General features: G+C 44.5%; 3 protein-coding genes across 3 annotated transcripts; 2 read left to right on the plus strand and 1 right to left on the minus strand.

Moving 5' to 3' along the window:
- Nucleotides 1-6,285: 6,285 nt before the first annotated feature.
- Nucleotides 6,286-9,878, plus strand: LOC4334224 (uncharacterized). Its single transcript, XM_015776515.3, has one exon. The coding sequence runs from the start codon at nucleotides 6,519-6,521 to the stop codon at nucleotides 9,324-9,326; it is 2,808 nt and encodes a 935-aa protein (XP_015632001.1). The 5' UTR covers nucleotides 6,286-6,518; the 3' UTR covers nucleotides 9,327-9,878.
- Nucleotides 9,879-13,152: 3,274 nt separating this feature from the next.
- Nucleotides 13,153-13,868, plus strand: LOC4334225 (uncharacterized). The gene is made up of 2 exons (XM_015775035.3): nucleotides 13,153-13,227; nucleotides 13,311-13,868. Exon 2 carries the CDS (start codon nucleotides 13,313-13,315, stop codon nucleotides 13,667-13,669), a length of 357 nt encoding a protein of 118 aa, XP_015630521.1. The 5' UTR covers nucleotides 13,153-13,227; nucleotides 13,311-13,312; the 3' UTR covers nucleotides 13,670-13,868.
- Nucleotides 13,869-13,973: 105 nt separating this feature from the next.
- On the minus strand, nucleotides 13,974-20,243 carry LOC4334226 (uncharacterized). Its single transcript, XM_015775034.3, has 7 exons — nucleotides 20,061-20,243; nucleotides 17,012-17,081; nucleotides 16,390-16,449; nucleotides 16,190-16,304; nucleotides 15,480-15,595; nucleotides 15,164-15,288; nucleotides 13,974-14,439 (listed from the first exon to the last, which is right to left on the minus strand). Exons 1-7 carry the CDS (start codon nucleotides 20,135-20,137, stop codon nucleotides 14,319-14,321), a joined length of 684 nt encoding a protein of 227 aa, XP_015630520.1. The 5' UTR covers nucleotides 20,138-20,243; the 3' UTR covers nucleotides 13,974-14,318.
- Nucleotides 20,244-20,745: the final 502 nt, after the last annotated feature.

A 20,745-nucleotide genomic window follows, 5' to 3' on the forward strand; every position in this document is an offset into this window, starting at 1 on the left:
GGAGGTAGTAACAGATATACAACTCCAACGAAGTATCACATGTTTAAACTGTAAACACTATTTGGAGAGGCTTAGGATTACAAATTATTCATCTTTCTAAAATTGCTTTGGCCAGGTCTCTCAACTTGAGCTGATGTACTTTGAACATTCTGTACATGACCATAAACAAAACTAAGAGCCAAACTGTATGTGCATTATGAAATTGAGCTCATGTCTATTCTTTAAAAGACGGTGTCAGAATTACGTTATACCGATAAGAAACTCAACCGGGTTTTCAGATTGACCCTAGACCGGTTGACAATTATATACTACCAAACCTTGACATAAGTTAATCGTGCTTGGACAAATGCAGCCTGAATTTTCAATAGTCGATGGCAGTTCATCCACGTCAGAGATGTGCACTCGCCGCTCGCACGCAGGCCGATCTGTCAATAGTCCTTGAGTCAATGATCGGAGCTGTTGGGCTGCGTCGCTTTTGCAGGGGAGCGACAAAATCGATCGGTGACAATTCTTTCAGCTGAAACCAACTACTAGAAGTTTCTGAAGGAGTGTTGGCAGGCTACAAATTGTTGTGTTTTATGGTTTTGCAAGTTTTTATTTACCTTTTTTAATCGCCCAAATTTACATTGTAATAGTATTTTGCGAGACTGGTTAACCACTGAGGTGTCACTTAAAACACGTGAATTTTACATTGATTTTTATTGACTTATCAGCCGCAACCAAAATAAAAAATTTGAAAGTTAATTTAAGGTTTTTCGTTATAATTTATTTTTTCAGTATTGCATTTAAATCTTAAAGAACACATATATAAATGTTTTATGATAAAGTTATTTTTGGTTTCTTCATATTTTAAATGTTATTTATAAATTGTATAGAAAACGATGAGAGGCTTAATTCTTACAGGAGTCTGAACATTTTCCCCGTATTCCAAGTTTGGACCTCATGGTGGCTCTGCATTCCATCAGACCTTCACACCCTCCTTCGTCACAAAAATTTATAAAACCAACACATGTGGGACATTCATCGCTTCACATGGTTTCAATTCTGAACCCATTCAAACAAATTTTTTCATATGGAAAAGGATAGTCTAGTGAGAAGCACCGAAATGGTGTATAGTCAAAAGCACTTATCCAATATGCTTCCATTTAGAAGGTACAATTCCATTGCGACACATTGACAAATTTGCCACTCGAGGCATACACAAAAAAGCAAAAGAATCCACCTGCCACAACTCTCCAAGGGCACCAAGCTTCAACAATTTGACAAGGCGAGGCAACAACTACTACTTCGGATTCATATATAAGACGCTTTCACCTTTTCTAGCTAAAACTTCTTATATTTGATCAAGTTTATTAGAAAAATATAACAAATTTTACGATACTAACCCAGTTTAATCAAATCTGTATTAAATATATTTTGATAGAATGTTTATTTTATGTTAAAAATATTGCTATGTTTTACTATAAACTAGATTAAACTTACATAAGTAAGGAGAACAAGTAATGCTTTAGAATATGAGACGGATGAAGTAGTAGAGATTTGGTACGGTATTTTGCTTGCATGGCACTGGCCCCGTCCTGTTGACAATCCTGCTCCTTGTAATCGAAGCTCAGGGCATGCATGCCTGCATGCTCAGGATGGAGCTGCATACTATCGCTGTCACTCCTGGTCATCGAGAGCGCATTTCTCCGGCGTTTACTTGGCAGAAAACTAAAAAGCCGGTTTCCCAGTTGATCGACGACCAATTCGCCGTTCCACGCGCATGGCAGGATCGTTTTCACTGCGAAAATGATGTGTTTTCTCTGAATTTTCGAGTTCAGATACTTCAGGTAGATAGAGAAGCGTTCAATTTAATCCGTCATCTCCCCGATTGTTAACAATTGCTCATGTGAAGTTCTGATAAAAAAAAATAAAGTACTTGGATCTTCTACTGTATTCTTTCTCTCTTCACGTTCAGAGGCGCTAAGATCCAAAGAGACGATAAACCTGTTACTCTTTTATCTGTAACTTTTCGTCAGGAACACGGACAAAATGGAGATCCTGATAACACTTTCACACTCCGTTCTTTTAATTTTCTTGACCCGATTATTCAGAAACGGAGTTCATCCACATTCAGACCAGAGCAGCACACAAGTCTTCAGAGGAGACGCAAACATGACACGGACGCAGCAAGGACATTTTTGGCCGATCGTTTTTGAGCATTTTGACTTCCTGGGAGCAGTGCAAAAATGCTGTGTGATCGAGCGGTTCCACGTGTGAGAAGCTGTGTGTACGAAGACAGTGACATGGACGCTTCAGGGGAGCAGGGGACTTGTTCGTATTTTTTTGCTTCTGTGTTTATTTCTGATGGAGAAATTTGGCCCGTTTGGAGTCCGAAACTGTGTACGGATCGTTTAAACGAAGCTTCTATCTATATGGAGGTTGTCTAGAATTTGTGTGTACTTGATTATGGCTAATCATTACTTATCATGCACTTGACTCTATTTGCTTTTTGGAACTTATTATTGTTTGTAGTTTAGATTATACTTCATCCGTCCTAAAATATAAGGGATTTTGGGTGGATGTGATATATCCTAATAGATTTCTAGTATTATGATATGTCACATCTATCTCAAATCCTTTATATTTTTTTTGACGGAGGATTAGTTTTATATTACCTATTTTTTTAGAAACATATTCTAGCGGCCAGAGCCTTGTTATCTTAAAAACACGTCAACAATCAGATATCATAAATCCTGATAACGAATTTTACTGCTTCTGCACTTTCAATGTACATGTTTTATCAATTTTCCTAACTATATATTTATAAAATCTATTAATAATATAACAGTATGGAAATACCTTTCATGGCAAATCTACCCACGTCGTGTTATAATTTCAAATCCTAATATTTATATATTAATTAATCATTTAAAGTTTTAAGGTTTAATCACACGCATTCTAGCACGAACGTCTATTTGAGAATTGGGTAGTACCCAACATCACCTCACCCCCACTCTTATTAACTAAACTATGACTTATGAGAAAATATACCAGCCCCCATATCATTTTCACATGTAAAAGAACTATATTTATACATATTAATGAGTTAAAATGTTATATTGTGCCTATCTTAAAACATCATCTTGTAGTACTCGATAACGGAGGAAGCCAACAGATAACGGCCCTGTGTTCGCTGAGCTAGTTCCCATCCGGAATAGTGCGCATGGAAAACGAAACGATTCATTAGCGCGTGATTAATTAATATTAGCTATTTTTTAAAAAAAAATGGAACAATATGTTTTTTTAAACAACTTTCGTATAGAAACTTTTTATAAAAAACACACCGTTTAGCAGTTTGAAAAGCGTGCACGTGGAAAACGAGGGAGATGAGTTGGAAACGTGGGATAAGAACACAACTAGGCTGTGTTTAGTTCCACGCCAAAATTGAAAGTTTGACTATAATTGAAAGTTTAAAGAAAAAAGTTAGAAGTTTATGTGTGTAAAAAAGGATGCGATGGAAAAGTTGGAAGTTTGTAAAAAAAGGAAAAAGTACGAATTACCCCCCCCCCCCCCGAACTATCGCGGTCGTCTGAATTACCCCCCTGAACCACAAAACCGGACATTCTTCACCCCGAACTATACAAACCGGACAAATTACCCCCCTCGACTCAATCCGCGGTGGTTTTGGTTTACGTGGCGTACGCGTGGCAGTCCAGTCAGCGTTCTATATAAAAAAAATGTGGGGCCTACATGTCATACACTCTTCTTTCTTACTCTCCTCACTCCTCTCGCGGCTGAGGGCTGCGGCCTCAGCGCGGAGGCGGTGGCGGTGAGCGGCGGCCGGCGCGGCTGGAGGCGAGCGGCGGCGGGCGCGGCTGGCGGTGAGCGGCGGTGCGCGGGGGTGGAAGGGCGGCGCAGGTGCACGGGGGCGGACGCGGAGGCGGCGGCGGCGAGCGGCGATGCGCGGGGGCGGACGGGCGGCGGGGGTGCGCGGGGGCAGACGGTCGGTGGGCGGCAATGGCGGAGGTGGGGATGATGGAGACGGCGGCGGCGGCGATGCTGGAGACCGGGGTGGAGAGGTTCCGGGGGCCGAGTACCGACGACGACGAGGAGGAGGAGGAGGAGGAGGGATCCGAGGCGAGCTTCTTCGGCGAGGAGGAAAAGGGGCGGCGACGATAGAGGTGGATTGGGAGGCGCCGTCCGCCGCCCCCGTGCGCCGTCTGGCCGTCCGCCGTCGCCCTCCACCAGCCGCGCTTGCCGCTGCCGCTCGCGCCGTCGCCCGTGAGAGAGAGAGAGAGGGGAAGAGAGAAGGGGCGGCGACGATAGAGGTGGATTGGGAGGCGCCGTCCGCCCGCCCCCACGCGCCGTCCGGCCGTCCGCTGTCGCCCTCCACCAGCCATGCCTGCCGCTGCCTCTCGTGCCACCGCCTGTGAGAGAGAGAGAGGGGAAGAGAGAGGCAGGGGTGCCGCCGTCTCCATCATCCCCACCTCTGCCACTGCCGCCCATCGACCATCCGCCCCCGCGCACCCGCGCGCCCGTCCTCCCTCGCTTGCCGCCAGCCGCGCGGGCCGCCGCTCGCCGCTGGCCGCACCAACCGCTGCTCGCCGCCGCCGCCTCCGCGCCGAGGCCGCCGCCCTCAGCCGCGAGAGGAGTGAGGAGAGTGAGAGAGAAGAGAGAGAAGAGTGTATGACATGTAGGCCTCACATTTTTTTTAATAGAACGCTGACTGGACTGCCACGCGTACGCCACGTAGACCAAAACCACCGCGGATTGGGTTGAGGGGGGTAATTCGCCCGGTTTATATAGTTCGGGGTGAAAAATGTCCGGTTTTGTGGTTCGGGGGGTAATTCGTACTTTTTCCTTAAAAAAAAGAAACTAAACTCGTCCTAGCTCGGATTCCGAAAATACTCCCTTATTCCTTAAGCTATCCTGACATTCTGCTACTAGCATAATCTGGACCAAAATAGGAGCAGTACAGCATAGCTGACATAGTAAAAAAGACGTTACCTGTGCATCAGAAAAAAAGTGTCATTTGGATGCTTGTGCATATAAAGCTGATTGCAATGTCTCTCAAGGGCATATATAAAGAACTAGAGTGGTCTTTGCTTCTCCTTCTTTTCCCCCACACCCACTAATTACCCTAAAACGGTCTGAACATGTATAAGGTTACCGGCCAATTGTCTCAAGTTTACACTAGATATGCAATCTAAATATTTTTTACTGTTTGATCATATTCCTCCACTAAGCAAACCCTGCCACAATTCATAACAAATGTTATAGCAGATGATGTTGGGAAAAAAAAAGGAAAGATGATATATACAAAAATGTTCATCCAATGTATAGCCTTGATAATATCGTAAGGAGTTGGAACCAAGGGGAAGATCTGGGTCTTAGAAGAGCCGAGTTATGTTCCATTTTTTTTTGTTCTAGTATGCCCAACACTATGTTTTACTGCATATAGAAAAACTGGAAATCATTTTCTCTGCCGCAATCTCTTTTCTTCATATATTTGGTTGAATCATATGTGGCTTTTGTGAAAATATACTTGCATGATGATCTGTTTAAATATTTTGTTCGATCGATGTTCTAGAAGAAAAGATATTTGTGCATAAATTTTTCAAAATAAACATGTGGGATTAGATATAGGAGCCCACTAGCATGATAATTAGGCCGGGCCCCAATTCTTGAGCTTTTTTTGAACCTGAACCAGGACTCTAGGATGCAAAAACAGTAAGCCTAGAGGACTGCCATGAAAGATCTCCCATGAAAAAGGAATATCTCTGGGAAGAAGTCAATGATCATGACCATCAAAATTGCATCCCATTCTTTTTCCACCAAACCAAGCCTCCAATTATTCAAACCATCACAGATTATTCAACAGCCTCCCAGATCATACACCAAATCCGAAGTGAAAAATCAAATGCAGTGGACTCCTTTTTGAAAAGTAAAAAATCACATCATGTAAAATCATTAGTGGACTTAATTAAATTTGTCTGTGTGAGCTGGGATAGGATGCTGCAGTGCTGTACCCAGTCAGTAAAGATCCGCCAATATAAGATGGGAATTAAATGGATCCAGTACAAAGTTCATTTAAACGAGAGGCAAATCAGGAGATGAACTTTAATAAATGAACCAAGTAAAAAAATTGAAATAGAGATATGAAAGAAAAAGAAAAGAAAATTACAACAAAATTTATTGGAATCGACATTAAATGCCCAAATGGACCCCTTGCTTTTAATTCCGTGCAGGCGAGTTGGTGTGTTCCAATTAACTCCTCTCCTCTCCTCTTCTTCTCTTCCTCTCACTCCTCTCCTCTCCTCTCCCCTTCTCTGCTCCGTTCTTGATCCAGAATTCCAGATTCCGTACGAGGGAGCGCGCATCCCGAACCCGATCGTTCGCGTTCGCCGATCCCCTGAGTCGCGGGGGGGATTCTTGCTTTGCGGCGGAATTCGATCGCGGTTTGGTTTGGTTTGGTTTGATCCCGAGGAGGAGGAGGAGGAGGGGGAATCGGATGGTTTAGGAGGGGAGGGGAGGTGATGCATCTGTCGCTATGGAAGCCGCTGGCGAACTGCGCCACGCTGCTCAAGAACCGGCCGCCGCGGCCGCCGGCGGCGGGAGGGGCGGCGGGGGGAAGCGGGCGGCGGCTGCAGGAGAGCAAGCTGCGGGAGGCGCTGGAGGAGGCGTCGGAGGACGGGTCGCTCGCCAAGTCCCGCGACGCGGCGCTCCTCGACGATGGCGGCGGCGGTGGGGACGGTGGAGGGGAGGAGGGGTCCGGCGTCGGGCGGTCCCGGTCGCTGGCGCGGCTGAACGCGCAGCGCGAGTTCCTGCGGGCGACGGCGGTGGCGGCGGAGCGCGCGTTCCTGTCGCCCGACGCGCTCCCGGCGCTGGAGGAGGCGCTCGCGACGTTCCTGTCCATGTACCCCAAGTACTCGTCGGCGGCGGACGTGGACCGCCTCCGCGCCGACGAGTACCCGCACCTGGACAAGGTATGCCTCGACTACTGCGGCTTCGGCCTCTTCTCCTACCTCCAGAGCTGCAACCCTTCCGACTCCACCGCGTCCTTCACGCTGTCTGAGATCACCGCCAACCTCAGCAACCATGCGCTCTACGGCGCCGCCGAGAAGGGCACCTGCGAGCACGACGTCAAGGCCCGCATCATGGAGTACCTCAACATCCCGGAGTCGGAGTACTGCCTCGTCTTCACGGTCAGCCGCGGCTCCGCGTTCCGGCTGCTCGCCGAGTGCTACCCCTTCGGCACCAACAAACGGCTGCTCACCATGTTCGACCATGAGTCCCAGTCCGTGAATTGGATGGCGCAGTCCGCGCGCGACAAGGGGGCCAAGGCCTACACCGCCTGGTTCAAGTGGCCTACCCTCAAGATCTGCTCCACCGAGCTCCGGAAGCTGATCTCAACCAAGAAGCGGCGGCGCAAGAAGGACTCCGCTACGGGGCTATTCGTGTTCCCGGTGCAGTCGAGGGTGACCGGAGCGAAGTACTCGTATCAATGGATGGCATTGGCGCAGCAGAATCACTGGCATGTCCTGCTGGACGCCGGGGCATTGGGGCCTAAGGACATGGACTCATTGGGGTTGTCTTTGTTCCGGCCAGACTTCATCATCACATCATTTTACAGGGTGTTTGGGGCTGACCCGACGGGCTTTGGCTGCTTGCTGATCAAGAAGTCGGTCATGTCGTGCTTGCAGAGCCCAAATGGCGGGACGGGTACAGGGATGGTGCGGATCATGCCAGTCTTCCCTCAATATTTGAGTGATTCGGTCGATGGGTTTGATGGTGTCCTGGATGGCCTTGAGGATGATACAATCATCCCAATCGAGGAGGGTTCAGCGTCGAACAGTCTCCATGCTACGCACTTGCCTGCATTCTCAGGCGCTTATTCATCAGCTCAGGTGAGGGAGGTCATCGAGGATGAAATGGACCAGGACAGCTCTGATAGGGATGGTGCCAGCACGATATATGAGGAGAATGAGAGTGTATCTGTAGGGGAGGTGATGAAGAGCCCAGTGTTCAGTGAGGATGAGTCATCGGAGAACTCTTTCTGGGTTGATTTGGGCCAGAGTCCACTTGGTTCAGACCATTCAGAACAGTCAAGCAAGGGGAAATTAGGATCTCCTCTGCCAGCGTCTTGGTTTTCTGGTAGGAAGAATGTGAAGAAGACATCGCCAAAGGTTCTGTCCAAACTGAGAAGGAGCCCTATTCCTGACAACCATGTTGTGTCCTTTGATGCTGCTGTGAGATCAGTATCACAAGAGCTAGAACATGGGAAGGATTTTACTGAGGAAGATTGTTCACAAAATGGTATCAAGAATGTTGTTCCTATCAAGGTCAGTGAGATTGAAGAAGATCAAGATGGTAAACAAAACAAAAGGTTTGTAAAGTTCTCTTGTGCTAATGGCCCTGCAGAAGGTAGCTCAACCTCTGTTTTTGGGGGTTGCACAGCCCGTGGGAATGGCTCCACTTCGGAGATTTGTTCAGAAGCCAAAGATAGTGCCATCAGAAGGGAAAATGAAGGGGACTTCCGTCTACTGGGAAGGAGAGAAGCACATAATAGCAGATTCAATGGTGGTAGGTTTGTTGGAGTGGAAGAAGCAGAGCGAGTGTCAAGTATGGGCCGCAAGGTATCATTCAGCATGGAGGATAGCAGGCTGTGTCGCAATTCGGAAACTGCAGAAACATCTGGATATGCAATGGGAGATGAGGATGATGATGAAGAATACAGTGACTATGATGATATTCAGGATGGCAGGCGAGAACCTGAAATTATTTGCAAGCATCTTGATCATGTGAACCAGCTAGGTCTCAGTAAGACTACGTTAAGACTGCGGTACCTTATCAACTGGTTGGTGACCTCACTACTGCAACTTCGCTTGCCTGATTCCGGAGATGGTGAAGGGGTGCCTCTTGTTTACATCTACGGTCCAAAGATCAAATATGAACGGGGAGCAGCGGTTGCATTCAATATAAAGGACTGCAGTACTGGAACTTCACTGATCAATCCTGAAACTGTACAAAAATTGGCAGAGAAAGAAGGACTCTCTTTGGGCATTGGCTTTCTTAGTCATATTCGCATCATGGACAACCAAAAACAAGGGGTGGTTGATGTGGGGCTCAGTTCTTCCTTGTGTCGGCCTACGTCAAACGGCCGACGTGAGAAGAAAAGTAGCAAGAATGATATAATTGGGATTGAAGTGGTTACAGCTTCTCTTGGGTTCCTCACAAACTTTGAGGATGTATACAGGTTGTGGGCATTTGTTGCAAAATTTCTGGATTCATCATTTCTTGAGCAACAGAGGCTATCATCAATTCCCGAGGATTCAGAGAGATAGTATTTAGAGGGTTTCAATTATGCCTGTTGCAACTACATACATACAGGAGGATGGCGGCGACGGCAATGTAATTGTGAGGACATAAGAAGAGATGTCAAGGAGCTTTTGCTTGGAGCTTTTGTATCCCAAAAATGACTCCACTTGGCATAAAGGGGCAATCTTGTGGTGCGGCTGGTATATTTCTTCGTTCTTCTTTTTCCCTTTTTTCTAGGATGCAGCTTTTTTGCTTGTAGATTTTGTTCAAGATTTATATGTGCCACCTAATTATTTTGAGCAGCATCTTTTCCATGTACTCGTTTGTAAAGTGGCTCCATTGGCCATGAAGTTAAGCTTGCTTGTATGATTCTTGCAACATGAATAGCATGATGATAGGTGATCAGCCTCTTTTCAGTTCTCCTGTAGTCCTGTTGAGCTCGACATTGTTGTCATCAGTCCCAACTTCTCTGTACTTTTTTTTTTTGCTTTACTGCTGGCATTAAGCTACCATAGTCCTGCTCTGTCATATCTGTGTACAATAAACTTATCTGCGGGCCAACATTGCTATCTTCTTAATGTGCTGTCATTTTCTGGATGCTGTTCTACATTGGAAGCTTTCTGTTGTTGTGATCACCTGTGAAACTTATCAGAGGCTTGTTACTGTACTTGCTAAGCTGGAAGGTTCTGGTAACAGCTGTTCTTTGGCTGCTGTGTCTATCTGTCATTTTTTGCTGGACCAAATGTTGCATTGTTACTGGCATTTTGCAAGTTGGGTTTTGGGTGTGATATGAGTGGGAAATGGAGCGTGCGTGCGCGCGCGGGGGCGTTTTTGACAGGAAAAGCTAAGGGGAAGCTAGCGATCAAGGCCGCTTGCTTTTTGGCGGCTTTCGCTCGCATCAATCAGAGGCGCCGATGGTGTTGTGGTGGGGCGGCAGCGCGCGCAAGAGCGACACTGGGAGGCAGAGCTTGGGCTTGGCTATGGCCAGCAGCCGCCAGCCGGCAGGAGACAGGAGAGTGCTGCTCCCTGTAGCCACTAGCCAAGGTAAGTAAAGCATCATGATCAAAGTGGTAATTTGAACATGAGAGCTACTTTCTTCTTCTAAAATAAACGAATCTAGAACAAGATAATAATAGAATGCGATTTTTTCTAGCACAATAAATCTTGCCCTAAAATAAAAGATGATAGGATGTGATCTTTCTAGTATAATAAATCTGGACATAATATCATATCCTATTCTAAATTGATTTTTATGGAACGGAGCAATTATGGGTTTGCAATATCGAACGGTTATTGCAGTAAAAGCCTCTCTTTTTTATCGGTAACTGCAGGGTAACGGCAATATACCGGTAGTGGTTACCCCCAGCAAACCAGTACGAGGAAACCCTGCAATACTTGTGGGAAATGAGTGTTTTTGTGTAGTTTTTACAAAGTTCCAGTGAGATTATTCTGTAAGGGCAAGTGCTATGGTAGATGTGACTATCACCTCTAAATTTATCTATTTTATTTAATTATGAACTAAGAGGCAACTCATACAATGTATCTAATACTCTCACATCCTTCTTGAAATTTGTGTGGAGGTTGCCTCTTGATTTAGGGGTGGCTCATCATCTCTCTCCTCACTTCTCTCCTCCACATCATCACTCAATCCAATGTGGCATTCTTAGAGGCAACACATGGGTTATATCTAATACTCTCACATCCTTCTTGAAATTTGTGTGGAGGTTACCTCTTGATTTAGGGGTGGCTCATCATCTCTCTCCTCACTTCTCTCCTCCACATCATCATTCAATCCAATGTGGCATTCTTAGAGGCAACATATGGGTTATTACAGTACTTGCCCTAAAGTTTCCAAAACTTATCCACAGGAGAGATGCTGTTGGCAGTGCATGCACTGAAACCATCATTTTCACTGAACCAGTAATCCCATACGCCAGGGGAAAAAAATCCATTGCATCTTCATCATCAGGTCCACTCTCTCCATTACTAGTACTACACTGCAAGTCTGCAACTTGTCACCTACGGTAATAATATTCACAAACGGAGCAACATGTATGAATGGCATGACGAGTCGAGAGGCGGAGAGCTTTGGAAGCCTGGATATGAGGCTGTCGCCGCGACAAGAGCTAGCTGTGCCGGGCTGCCGGCCCTGTCGTCAGGCTGTCCACCTGTGGGGGTTGCTTTCCGTAATCATACGGTGCACATGCCCGCAGTACATACGGCGTCGTCTCATGGTCCTCCTACTACGGTTTTGCCTATCGGCTATTCAGTCATCAGTGGGCGGTCGGTTTGGTTGGTTGGTTGGTTGCTCCAGCGTGTGCGCACCGCGCAGCAGCAGGGGAAGTTACCGCCTCGCCAAGTCGCGATGTGTGTGTGGCACGCGCGCTCATGCGAGGGGAGATGGGATCATGGGCATATGGGCTGCCCGCTCCCGCCGTTTTCGAGGCTTTTCTGGCCCTGTGCAATAGCCAATAGTACGGTGGGGTTGTGAGAGGTTGCAGCCCAATTTTTGTGTTGCGGACTCGCGGGGTTCCGCTTGGGCTTGTTCGCGTGCGCGATCAGCTGCTCCCCTCTAGTCTGATCTCTTATCCTATAGAGTACTACTATACTATACGTACTATATATACACACACGTATGTATATACAATATATATATATATATATACACGTATAAACTTTGTATGCGTATATACGAAGTTTATACGTATGTATATATATGGTATATGCATACGTGTCATATGTGTGTACATATACATAATTTTATATGTATACACTTTTAATGTATAAAAGATACACATGTATATAAAGTTTGTGTGTATACATATAAAAAATCTAAAAAATACGTGTATACAAACTTTGTATACGTGTATACAAACTTTGTATACGTGTATACAAAGTTGGTATACATATGTATAAAAACCAAAAAATACACGTATACAAACTTTGTATACACGTATGCAAAAGTTTGCATACGTGTATATAAAGTTTGTATTTGTATGTATACAAAGTTTGTATACGTGTATACTAAATTTATATACGTGTATACAAGTTTGTATTTGTATGTATACAAAGTTTGCGTACATACGTATTAAAAAGGAAAAACAGAAAAATATACGAGAAGAAAAAAAAAGAACACCGGAAAAGGTACGGAAGAGAAAAAAATAGAAAAAAAAAAGAAATCGTACGCCCAAAGAAAACGGACGGTACACGCGCTGTCACCGCCTCCTCCCCGCGCGCGACACGTGTACAGTCGCACGCAGGAGGGTGAGCGCGACTAGTCGTGTATTAGCCGTCTCGGGGGGTTGGTGGCTCTTCCGCACTTGCAATTGGGAGTTGGGACATTTGCAGTTTGGCACTACGTCCTATATAAAATTATTTACCACTTCTGATGTGATGCTTTTTACCGATTTGCTACTACTAAACCCACGTGTTATAATCATATGAGGAATTTTTGTATCATTTTCACGCGTAGTAAACATAGGTCCGACATTACTGATAGTGCAATGTTACCCTGCAGCGTGTAGTTAGTACTACATGGTACTATGTACATAGTACACATGTACTAATATGATTTTCGACGGTCCAGACCTTGAACTGGAGCTAGTAGAGCCAGGAACCTGCCAGCGTGTGCACTCCACGAACAGGGCCCGGAAAAGAGAAACGGGGAGAGGAAAACGCACGTCGACATGTGGACCATCTCGGGCCAATCAGGATCCCTCTGGCACCAATTGCGCCTTCACCTTTTCACAGGCAAAGGATAAACTCCTCCCTTGCCACCATCCATTCCGCCGGCGCCTTATCCTACCCTCATCTCCCGTACAAAACCCACTCCCTCCCTCCCGCTCCCAACCTGACCCACTCCAACCCCCCCTGCGCCATTGCCGGCCACACTCCTCTTCCTCCTCCATCGCCAAGAACCACCACGAGGTAGGCAAACCACCCTCATGGAGATGGATTTCTGTCGTTCTGAGCTGCAACATTGCTTGATCTCATCGTTGGTTTTCTTGCAGCAATGGCGTCGCTGTCCATGGCCACAACGCTGCCGTCGCTGGCCGGCGCCGCACCGGCGGCGAGGAAGAGGAGCGGCGTGACGTACGTGGAGGGGATGAACGCGTACAGCGGGCTCAAGGCGCTCAACAAGGTGACCCTGCTCGGCGTGCGCAAGACCGCCGACTACTCGTTCGCCAAGGTGGTGGCCAAGCTGAGCCCCGCCGGCGGGAAGAGCCGCGGCGGCGCGTTCGGGGCGCAGTGCAACGCCGCCGGTGAGATATTCAGGATCGCCGTCATCATGAACGGGCTCGTGCTCGTCGGCGTCGCCGTCGGCTTCGTGCTGCTCCGGGTGGAGGCGGCCGTCGAGGAGTCGGAGTAGTGGACCCCGATCGAGCCATAGCAGGCAGGGCCCAGCCAGCCATGGCTGGTTGGCCCCGATAAGCCGTGATATATAACTGTGATGTATGTTTCGATTAAAATTTGCTTTCGTTTTGTACCCATGACGATTGGTGAATACCCTTGGAACGAAACACGTTTTGGAGGCAGAACCTGCAAATGCAATTGGTTTTTCAGCTGTACACATTGCGGACTTGCTACGGTCTGTCCAATTCTTCTTCCAGAGTTTACTTCGGTTTTGAAACATTCAAAAAACCAGAATGATCACATCATCACCATCATTCATCAGCACTGAATCATGTTTAGTGTACTCACTTTCCCATAAACTGATGACAAAACTGAATGTTATAGGCTTTCATTTTAGATGATGCCATGCGGTTGACAGAAGAAGCACAGCAGGGGCAAAATATACTTTTAGTTCAATGCCTATAAGAGCTGTTAACAATGGCAACTCACTGGAGCATGTGTTTCTCCACTAAAACTTACAGAAAAAGGATTCTAAATAATAAGTTCTATGATCGAACCCCCAGAAAAGATAGTGTCAAGGCTGAAAAGGCGCATCCTAATTCTGTGGAAGTACAACAGGAGCCATCTCAGGAGCGTGAATCTCCGGCAATTTGCAAACTCATTCCTTACATTGGTCTCTGACAAGCTGAGAACAGCTGCCAGCTGATGAAAGCCATGACCAGTGAGGAGAACAGCTCGAAGCCAACCACCTTTGGAGTCTGCCACTCTAATGATCTCCTCAAGTAACTGCATGTTTAGCACAGTGAAGAAGAAAACAAAATTAATGAATTTGGAGAAACATGACCCCTGCAAGGACAGAACCTAAACAACTAAACGAATGAAACATAGTAATGAACAAACAAAATACTCTGGTTATAGCACATATCTAAGAAACATAAGTCCAGACGAATCAGTCCTAGCTTAGCCTTCGTAAGCAATAAATAAATATCACAAACTAGAGACATACTACTCAATCACCATTGGTATAGCCATCTGCCAGAAAACATTAACTTAGTTTGCATGCTTTATCGAAGTTCTCCTTTGGGCTTACTCAAGCGTCCACATTCACAAAGAGTAAAAGAGGAGACGAGTAGACCAAAATATTCCATACAAGAGTACTAAACTGGCATTAGATTTAGAACAGAATAGAAACTTGGAGGCAATAATTGTATGCAAGATAAAAGGAGGTTTCAGATTGCCAAATTAAGAAATGATGAAGAATGAGGGTTACCCAAAACTGGAACTGAAAAAATGATCTGTCAGAAATATTATAAGCTGGATATCTAGTTCTTGCTGATTAGATGTTAAGGTTAGAAGGGGCATTAATCGAAAATCTCTAGATTGACACACATATGCTGGAGGAACCATGGAAGTATGGAACGTTGTGTTTCAATGTAGTCAAACGTTGTGTTTCAGGACATTTTTCTAGAAGAACATAAACACATGATCGAGCTGATAAAAAAGGAGTAACCTGGTGATAGATGGCATTGTTGCCAGAAGCAAAGCACATGCATAAATTATTGGCACCAAAGTCCTAGGTTTGTTTTTCCTCAGCCACATCAAGGATCCTAAAGCAGCAAGGGACAGCGTCATAACCTGCAGAAACATAAAAGTAAGCCTTCTGGGATAATAAGGTATAAGTGAAATACATACAAGGAAAATATTTTGTCAACCACTATCCCTAGTAATCACCGGAAGCCAAATCATCAGGAAGTTGCTCTCTTTGTAAACTAGGAATATGGCATATTGTAATGTTCACAATTTAACATTATATTGATAAAACATACAAGATTGGCATTTGCTTCAAGTCCTTGAAAAATGTACTCCCACGTAAATTCAAGTCCTCTTGCACCAATCCAGAGAGGCGCCAGACGGTGCAGAACTGAGTCAGCAAAAGCCCAACCTGAAACCCTCAAAAATATCCACTGTATCAGTGATAGTCAGATAGTGGACAGGACAATAAAAACTCTGTGAATGTCCATTCAATTGTAACAGTCCGAAACCACGAGCATGGATAACAAACTCCATGCAACTAAAAAATTGGGACAATATAGTAACAAGACAATGCATACATAAGAATGACATGAGGAATTCCTCTTGTCTACAAAAAGAAGTGCACAGTAAATTGTAAGTAATTCGAATGTGAAGTAAGGCAGATGAATCTTAACACTAGAACAGAGATTAAAAATCAGATAAGGAAAGATGTCACCATGGATCAGCACGATAACTTGGCAGGTTTAACTTCAGTTAAAGGCATTAGATCATAAAGTGATAACAAAATGTCCTTACCCTGTTTGTTTTTATAATACATATAGTTTCCTCAAATTTCTTGTGAAATATAAGAACACATGCAAATTTATTGATCCTATCACTGTGTATCTCTCCTGTATAGCAGGGATACTTTTCTCCTCTCTCTCTTGGTTCCTCACTTTCATGCCTTTAATCCTTGTGGCCACTAAAAATACGAATTATTGTTTATAATGGAGGGAACACTCACCAAGACCAACTGCCTGAAACTTGTGATTCTGGGAGATGTTTCTATGAGTCAACTGTGTCAAAGCAAAATAAAGACCAGCAACATCTATAAACCCAATAAAGATTTTCATCAATTCCTGCAAAGGGAGATAACATGCAAATTAGATAAACGCCAACATGTTAAACACAATTAGGTTTTGCTAAAGAAAACAGAAAATGCACCTGATAAGGATCAAAGCTATCATTCTCAGGTACTTTGAGCAATGTCGCTAAGCAAACAAGCTGTCAGTTAAATTTGTCAAGGTTAGTATAATCTCCTTTATTTGAATGAAGAAATAACAGTGATAAGAACATATATTTAAGAAGCATGTGAAACAATTAAAACAGAAAGTAGGTAAAATTACAAGAACATTTTAAAAAAAATGCAAAGTCGAAAAGAATCAGGATGACAAACTTGGATGAGTTTAAAATTAAATCCATATAATAAAAACTGCATAGATGGGAAGATAACTGGTCCATACCATGCAAAATGATATATATGCAATTGATACCTTTGTTTAACTAATTAAGGAATATCACAACAACAATCAAAGATGAACATATATGCAATAAGTGTTCCATGACCCTTAAAACTGGTATGTTACAGAAATATACCACTATTCCACATAAGAAAATGGTATCTAATGGCTATGCCAAACATGTGAAACTTTCTGAATCAAGAAAAGTAGATCACAAGCGCACATGATCAAACAACTAGGAACACATCATTTGAGCCTAGCAAGCTTGGCACTTACCAAATGTTATCAATTTATATTACAGCAAGGACATATTTCTAGCTACTGACCTTTACTAGTGCTGTTCCAAGATAAACAACAGCCGCTTTTACACAAGTGCCAATTGTGTCATACTCTGACCTGCAGAAAATGACTGGGCATAAGAAAGCGAAGAACAAAAATCCTTTGATATACAACATTATTTTTATCTATAGATTGATAGACATCTAACTAGTAACCACTACCCACTAATAAGATTCTTAAAAACAAAGCCCTCCATTCATCAATGATCGTCTGCAACCCTCCATCAAAAGTAAAAGGCCAAGATCTATGTGACCATCCAAAAACTCTCTGTCATTAGAACATACACAGCAGCTCTGTTTCCAACTCTTATCTTCACAAACCTCCGCCACTTATTATCCATTATGCCAGAAGTACACTGTTACCACTTATCACCAATACATTTTGAAACAACCACAACATTGATCAAATAGGGATATGTTAATGAGACATCGAGCTTGCTCTGATTAGCATAAGAAAATTTACATGCTCTGGGGGAACAGGGAATTTAAGATCAACATGGGAGCATGGAGTAGGTTGGGTCCAAGGGGGAACTCCAACATGTACAGCATGGCTTTCAAGAGGGACATGGGACAGAAATCCAAATACCCAATATTTGCAAGTCTGAAAATGATTGATATTTTATTCAATGGTTCTTATTTCTAGTGTTTGCACACGATAGTATGCAACACCTTATTACTAGAGTACATGTAACCAACGTTTGATCAACAACAACCACAGGAAGAGAGTTGGAAGTTGACAGGGGCCATGTTGCACATGTATGGCATCTGCATCGCCATCTTCATCATCTGCTGCTGCCCGAGTCCAGCACAAATAACTTGTTGCATGCTCTGCATCATCTGGCAACTGGTGCCACAGTGGCACTGAGGCATCATGCCTTGTAGCTGCATGCAACATTGCTGCTGCAGGAGCGCCATTGGCTGCGACATGAACATGGCTGTGGAGCTACCCATGCCCAACGTTTGCATCATGTACTGCCTACACGGATCCATGGTGCCCATGGCTAATGTTGGTGGGAAATACTGCATAGTGGTGATTGCAGTAGTGGCACTTGCAGAAAGAGCAATTAAGGCAAACAGGGCAAAGATCTTGCTGGTGTATGCTGCCATTGCTGATTCTACAATACTAGTGTTAAACAAGATTCCAGATGGTGTAGACAATATTGTTGAGGATGATGGAATAATGGTTGCCTAGGGGCCTATTTATACATGCTGGTAGCTGTGTAAGCCAGGAAAGAGTTTGGCCTTTGCAAAACCACCTAGTGGAGGCCACATAAGCTGGAAATCATGAGGCATGGAATTTATTTGGACATTTATTCAACCAATACTTTTGGAATATCTACACAAAGATAATTCTGCCAGTGCTTTAATGCGTGGAAAGAAAATATGATGATAAGGTTGTGCCAGATTGCTTTGGCATTTTGCAGTTTTGTAAATTATGAGCTGGACAAAGAAACTTTTGTGAACAGAATTCGTATGGGACTTGTAGAATGTGTTACACAAGTCACAGCTTACACAGATAACAATTAAGAGTTTGAGTCATCGCCATATGTGAATGATTGAGTAGGTAAACTTGGAGCTTTGTAAATGTGCCTTAATAGCATACATACATATGCAGTTTGGCATGTATTTGGAGTTTTGTTAATAAGAATTGGAAGTAAAGAACATTGTTGTAAAGGGAAAGAAGTAAAGGAGAAACAAATTTTGGGTCCATCCCAAAAAATAAAGCAAAGATTAGAGTTTGGCCATACTCTTTGCTATCCTACTTTCCACATATCTAGTTCTTTATCTTACAAATAAAGAGAAACGAGGAAGTAAACATATTTCATGTAATCATATTATGACAAGACACATTTCTTAGGCAGGCACTACTGACACCATGCAAGTATGAAGTTGCATTATTTTCAATTTTAACTGATATTATAATTATCCAGTGCAGCGATCACTGCAGGGTGAATTGGGATGGAGAACTATGCAATGTCCATGTTCAGAATCTTCATGTTTTTAGTACTAGAGTAGTAGAGATGTACCAAACGTGATGTATAGATCTCAAAATTTCCATCCTGGATTGAAGAAAGATTCGACCCCATTCCGAAGCCATACAACAACTCACAAATTGCAATTGAGTTCAATGTGGTCTGCCGGTCTAGATGACTAGATTGTGATAAATCTAGGGTTAAGGCTTCATAGAAGATAGAACTGATTCATATGCTCATGTGTATGAGTATTGTTCATCGCTTGAGTAGATAAGTTCAAGGACAAATGATTTTCACTGAACTTGGATGGAGAAAACTGTTGCACAAGGTAAGATCAATATATTGCTGAAATAGAAAATATCTATCTGACATGCTGCCAGGTACCAATGTGCTATGAATAAACCATCCTAGCTACTTATCTTGCTAACATATTATATCACGAATACCTTCAATGTGATCTCCCCTCAGCTAGAATGAAGTTTTCTTTCACTGTCACGAAGTTACTCTACTAATGAGATGTATATGGTTGGCAATTTGGCATGCATTTTCCAGTTTCACAACAACATGTTCATCATAATATCAAGTGGCATTAGTTAGATCACTTTATATTTGCTGCATTTGCCTCATAAAAATTGTATTCCCAGATCGTGATCCCGTCTAGCTCTGAAAACGAGCTAACCGCTCATCTGAACTTACTTGATACTCGGAGGTAGACATAAACCAATCAGATTCAATTCGAGCAACCTAGTTCAGAAAACAGAGCATCCAAACCAGAACGAGCAACGCGATTTCATGTTCTCCAACAAACGGTCACACGCGGAACCAATCTCGTGCCAATCCAACCGAGTTGAGCAAAATCCACTGAAATTGCACTGACTAAACCCCATCTCACAAGCCAAAAACACACAGAGAACCGGCAGCATCAGGGATTCAAGCACCTCCTTCCGCTGACGACGCGACGAATCTCTGTCCAGACCGTTCACTACAAGCAGATCTAGCACGTTCGTGATACGGATCTCGCGGCGCAAGGGGAGATGGAGGGGGGGGGGGGAGAGGGAGTATACAGCGGGGTGGCCGAGTAGTAGACGACGTGGGGGCCGAAGGTGAGGGCGGCGCAGTTGAGGAAGTGGAACACCGTCATCTCGTCCCCGCCGCCGCCGCCGCCGTCGTCGTCGTCTCCGGCGTCTGAGCAAGCAACGGCGAGGTCGGATCGCCCGAGGTGCGCGACGACTTGGGCTGGACTGCTTGAGTGATCGAGTCGCACCCCATCGAGGCTAAGTAAAAGTATCTCGGGCCACGTGGATCAGTTAATGGGCTTCGCATAATCACTCATGGGCTTGGAGCGGGAGGATGATGGCCCATAAAACAACATCCCGCAAGTCGGTGACAGTACACCATCCCGGCCCAACTAACAGGCCACTGTTAGTCGGTTAGGCTTAGGCAGCAACGTTGTTTGATCCAGTGATGGGTCACACTCCCACGTGGGAATACAAGTGTAAATATTGAACATAAATCGAAACTTTATTTCATGATTCTTATTCTAGCCAGTCGCACACGATAGTATGCAACAATTTACTGTTGGAGTACATGTAACCAAGGTTTGGTTAACAACAACCATAGGGAGAGAGCTGGAAGTAGGCAGGGGCCATGCTACACATGTTTGGAAGTTGCATCGCCATCTTCATCATCATTTGTTGTTGGCCAAGTCCACCACAAATAGCATATTGCATGTTCTGTATCATCTGGCAA

This window comes from Oryza sativa, chromosome 3 (genome assembly GCF_034140825.1).
Source record: "Oryza sativa Japonica Group chromosome 3, ASM3414082v1".
NCBI classification, from domain to species: Eukaryota; Viridiplantae; Streptophyta; class Magnoliopsida; order Poales; family Poaceae; genus Oryza; species Oryza sativa.

Excerpts from the sequence above, each read along its gene's own strand:
- LOC4334225 (XM_015775035.3), top strand. The coding sequence starts at position 13,313 with ATGGCGTCGCTGTCCATGGCCACAACGCTGCCGTCGCTGGCCGGCGCC.
- LOC4334226 (XM_015775034.3), bottom strand. The coding sequence starts at position 20,137 with ATGACGGTGTTCCACTTCCTCAACTGCGCCGCCCTCACCTTCGGCCCC. Across the intron at positions 15,596-16,189 it reads GTTTCAGGCAGTTGGTCTTG|GTTGGGCTTTTGCTGACTCA; the intron begins GTGAGTGTTCCC and ends TGAGGGTTTCAG. Across the intron at positions 14,440-15,163 it reads ACAATGCCATCTATCACCAG|TTACTTGAGGAGATCATTAG; the intron begins GTTACTCCTTTT and ends CTAAACATGCAG.
- LOC4334224 (XM_015776515.3), top strand. The coding sequence starts at position 6,519 with ATGCATCTGTCGCTATGGAAGCCGCTGGCGAACTGCGCCACGCTGCTC.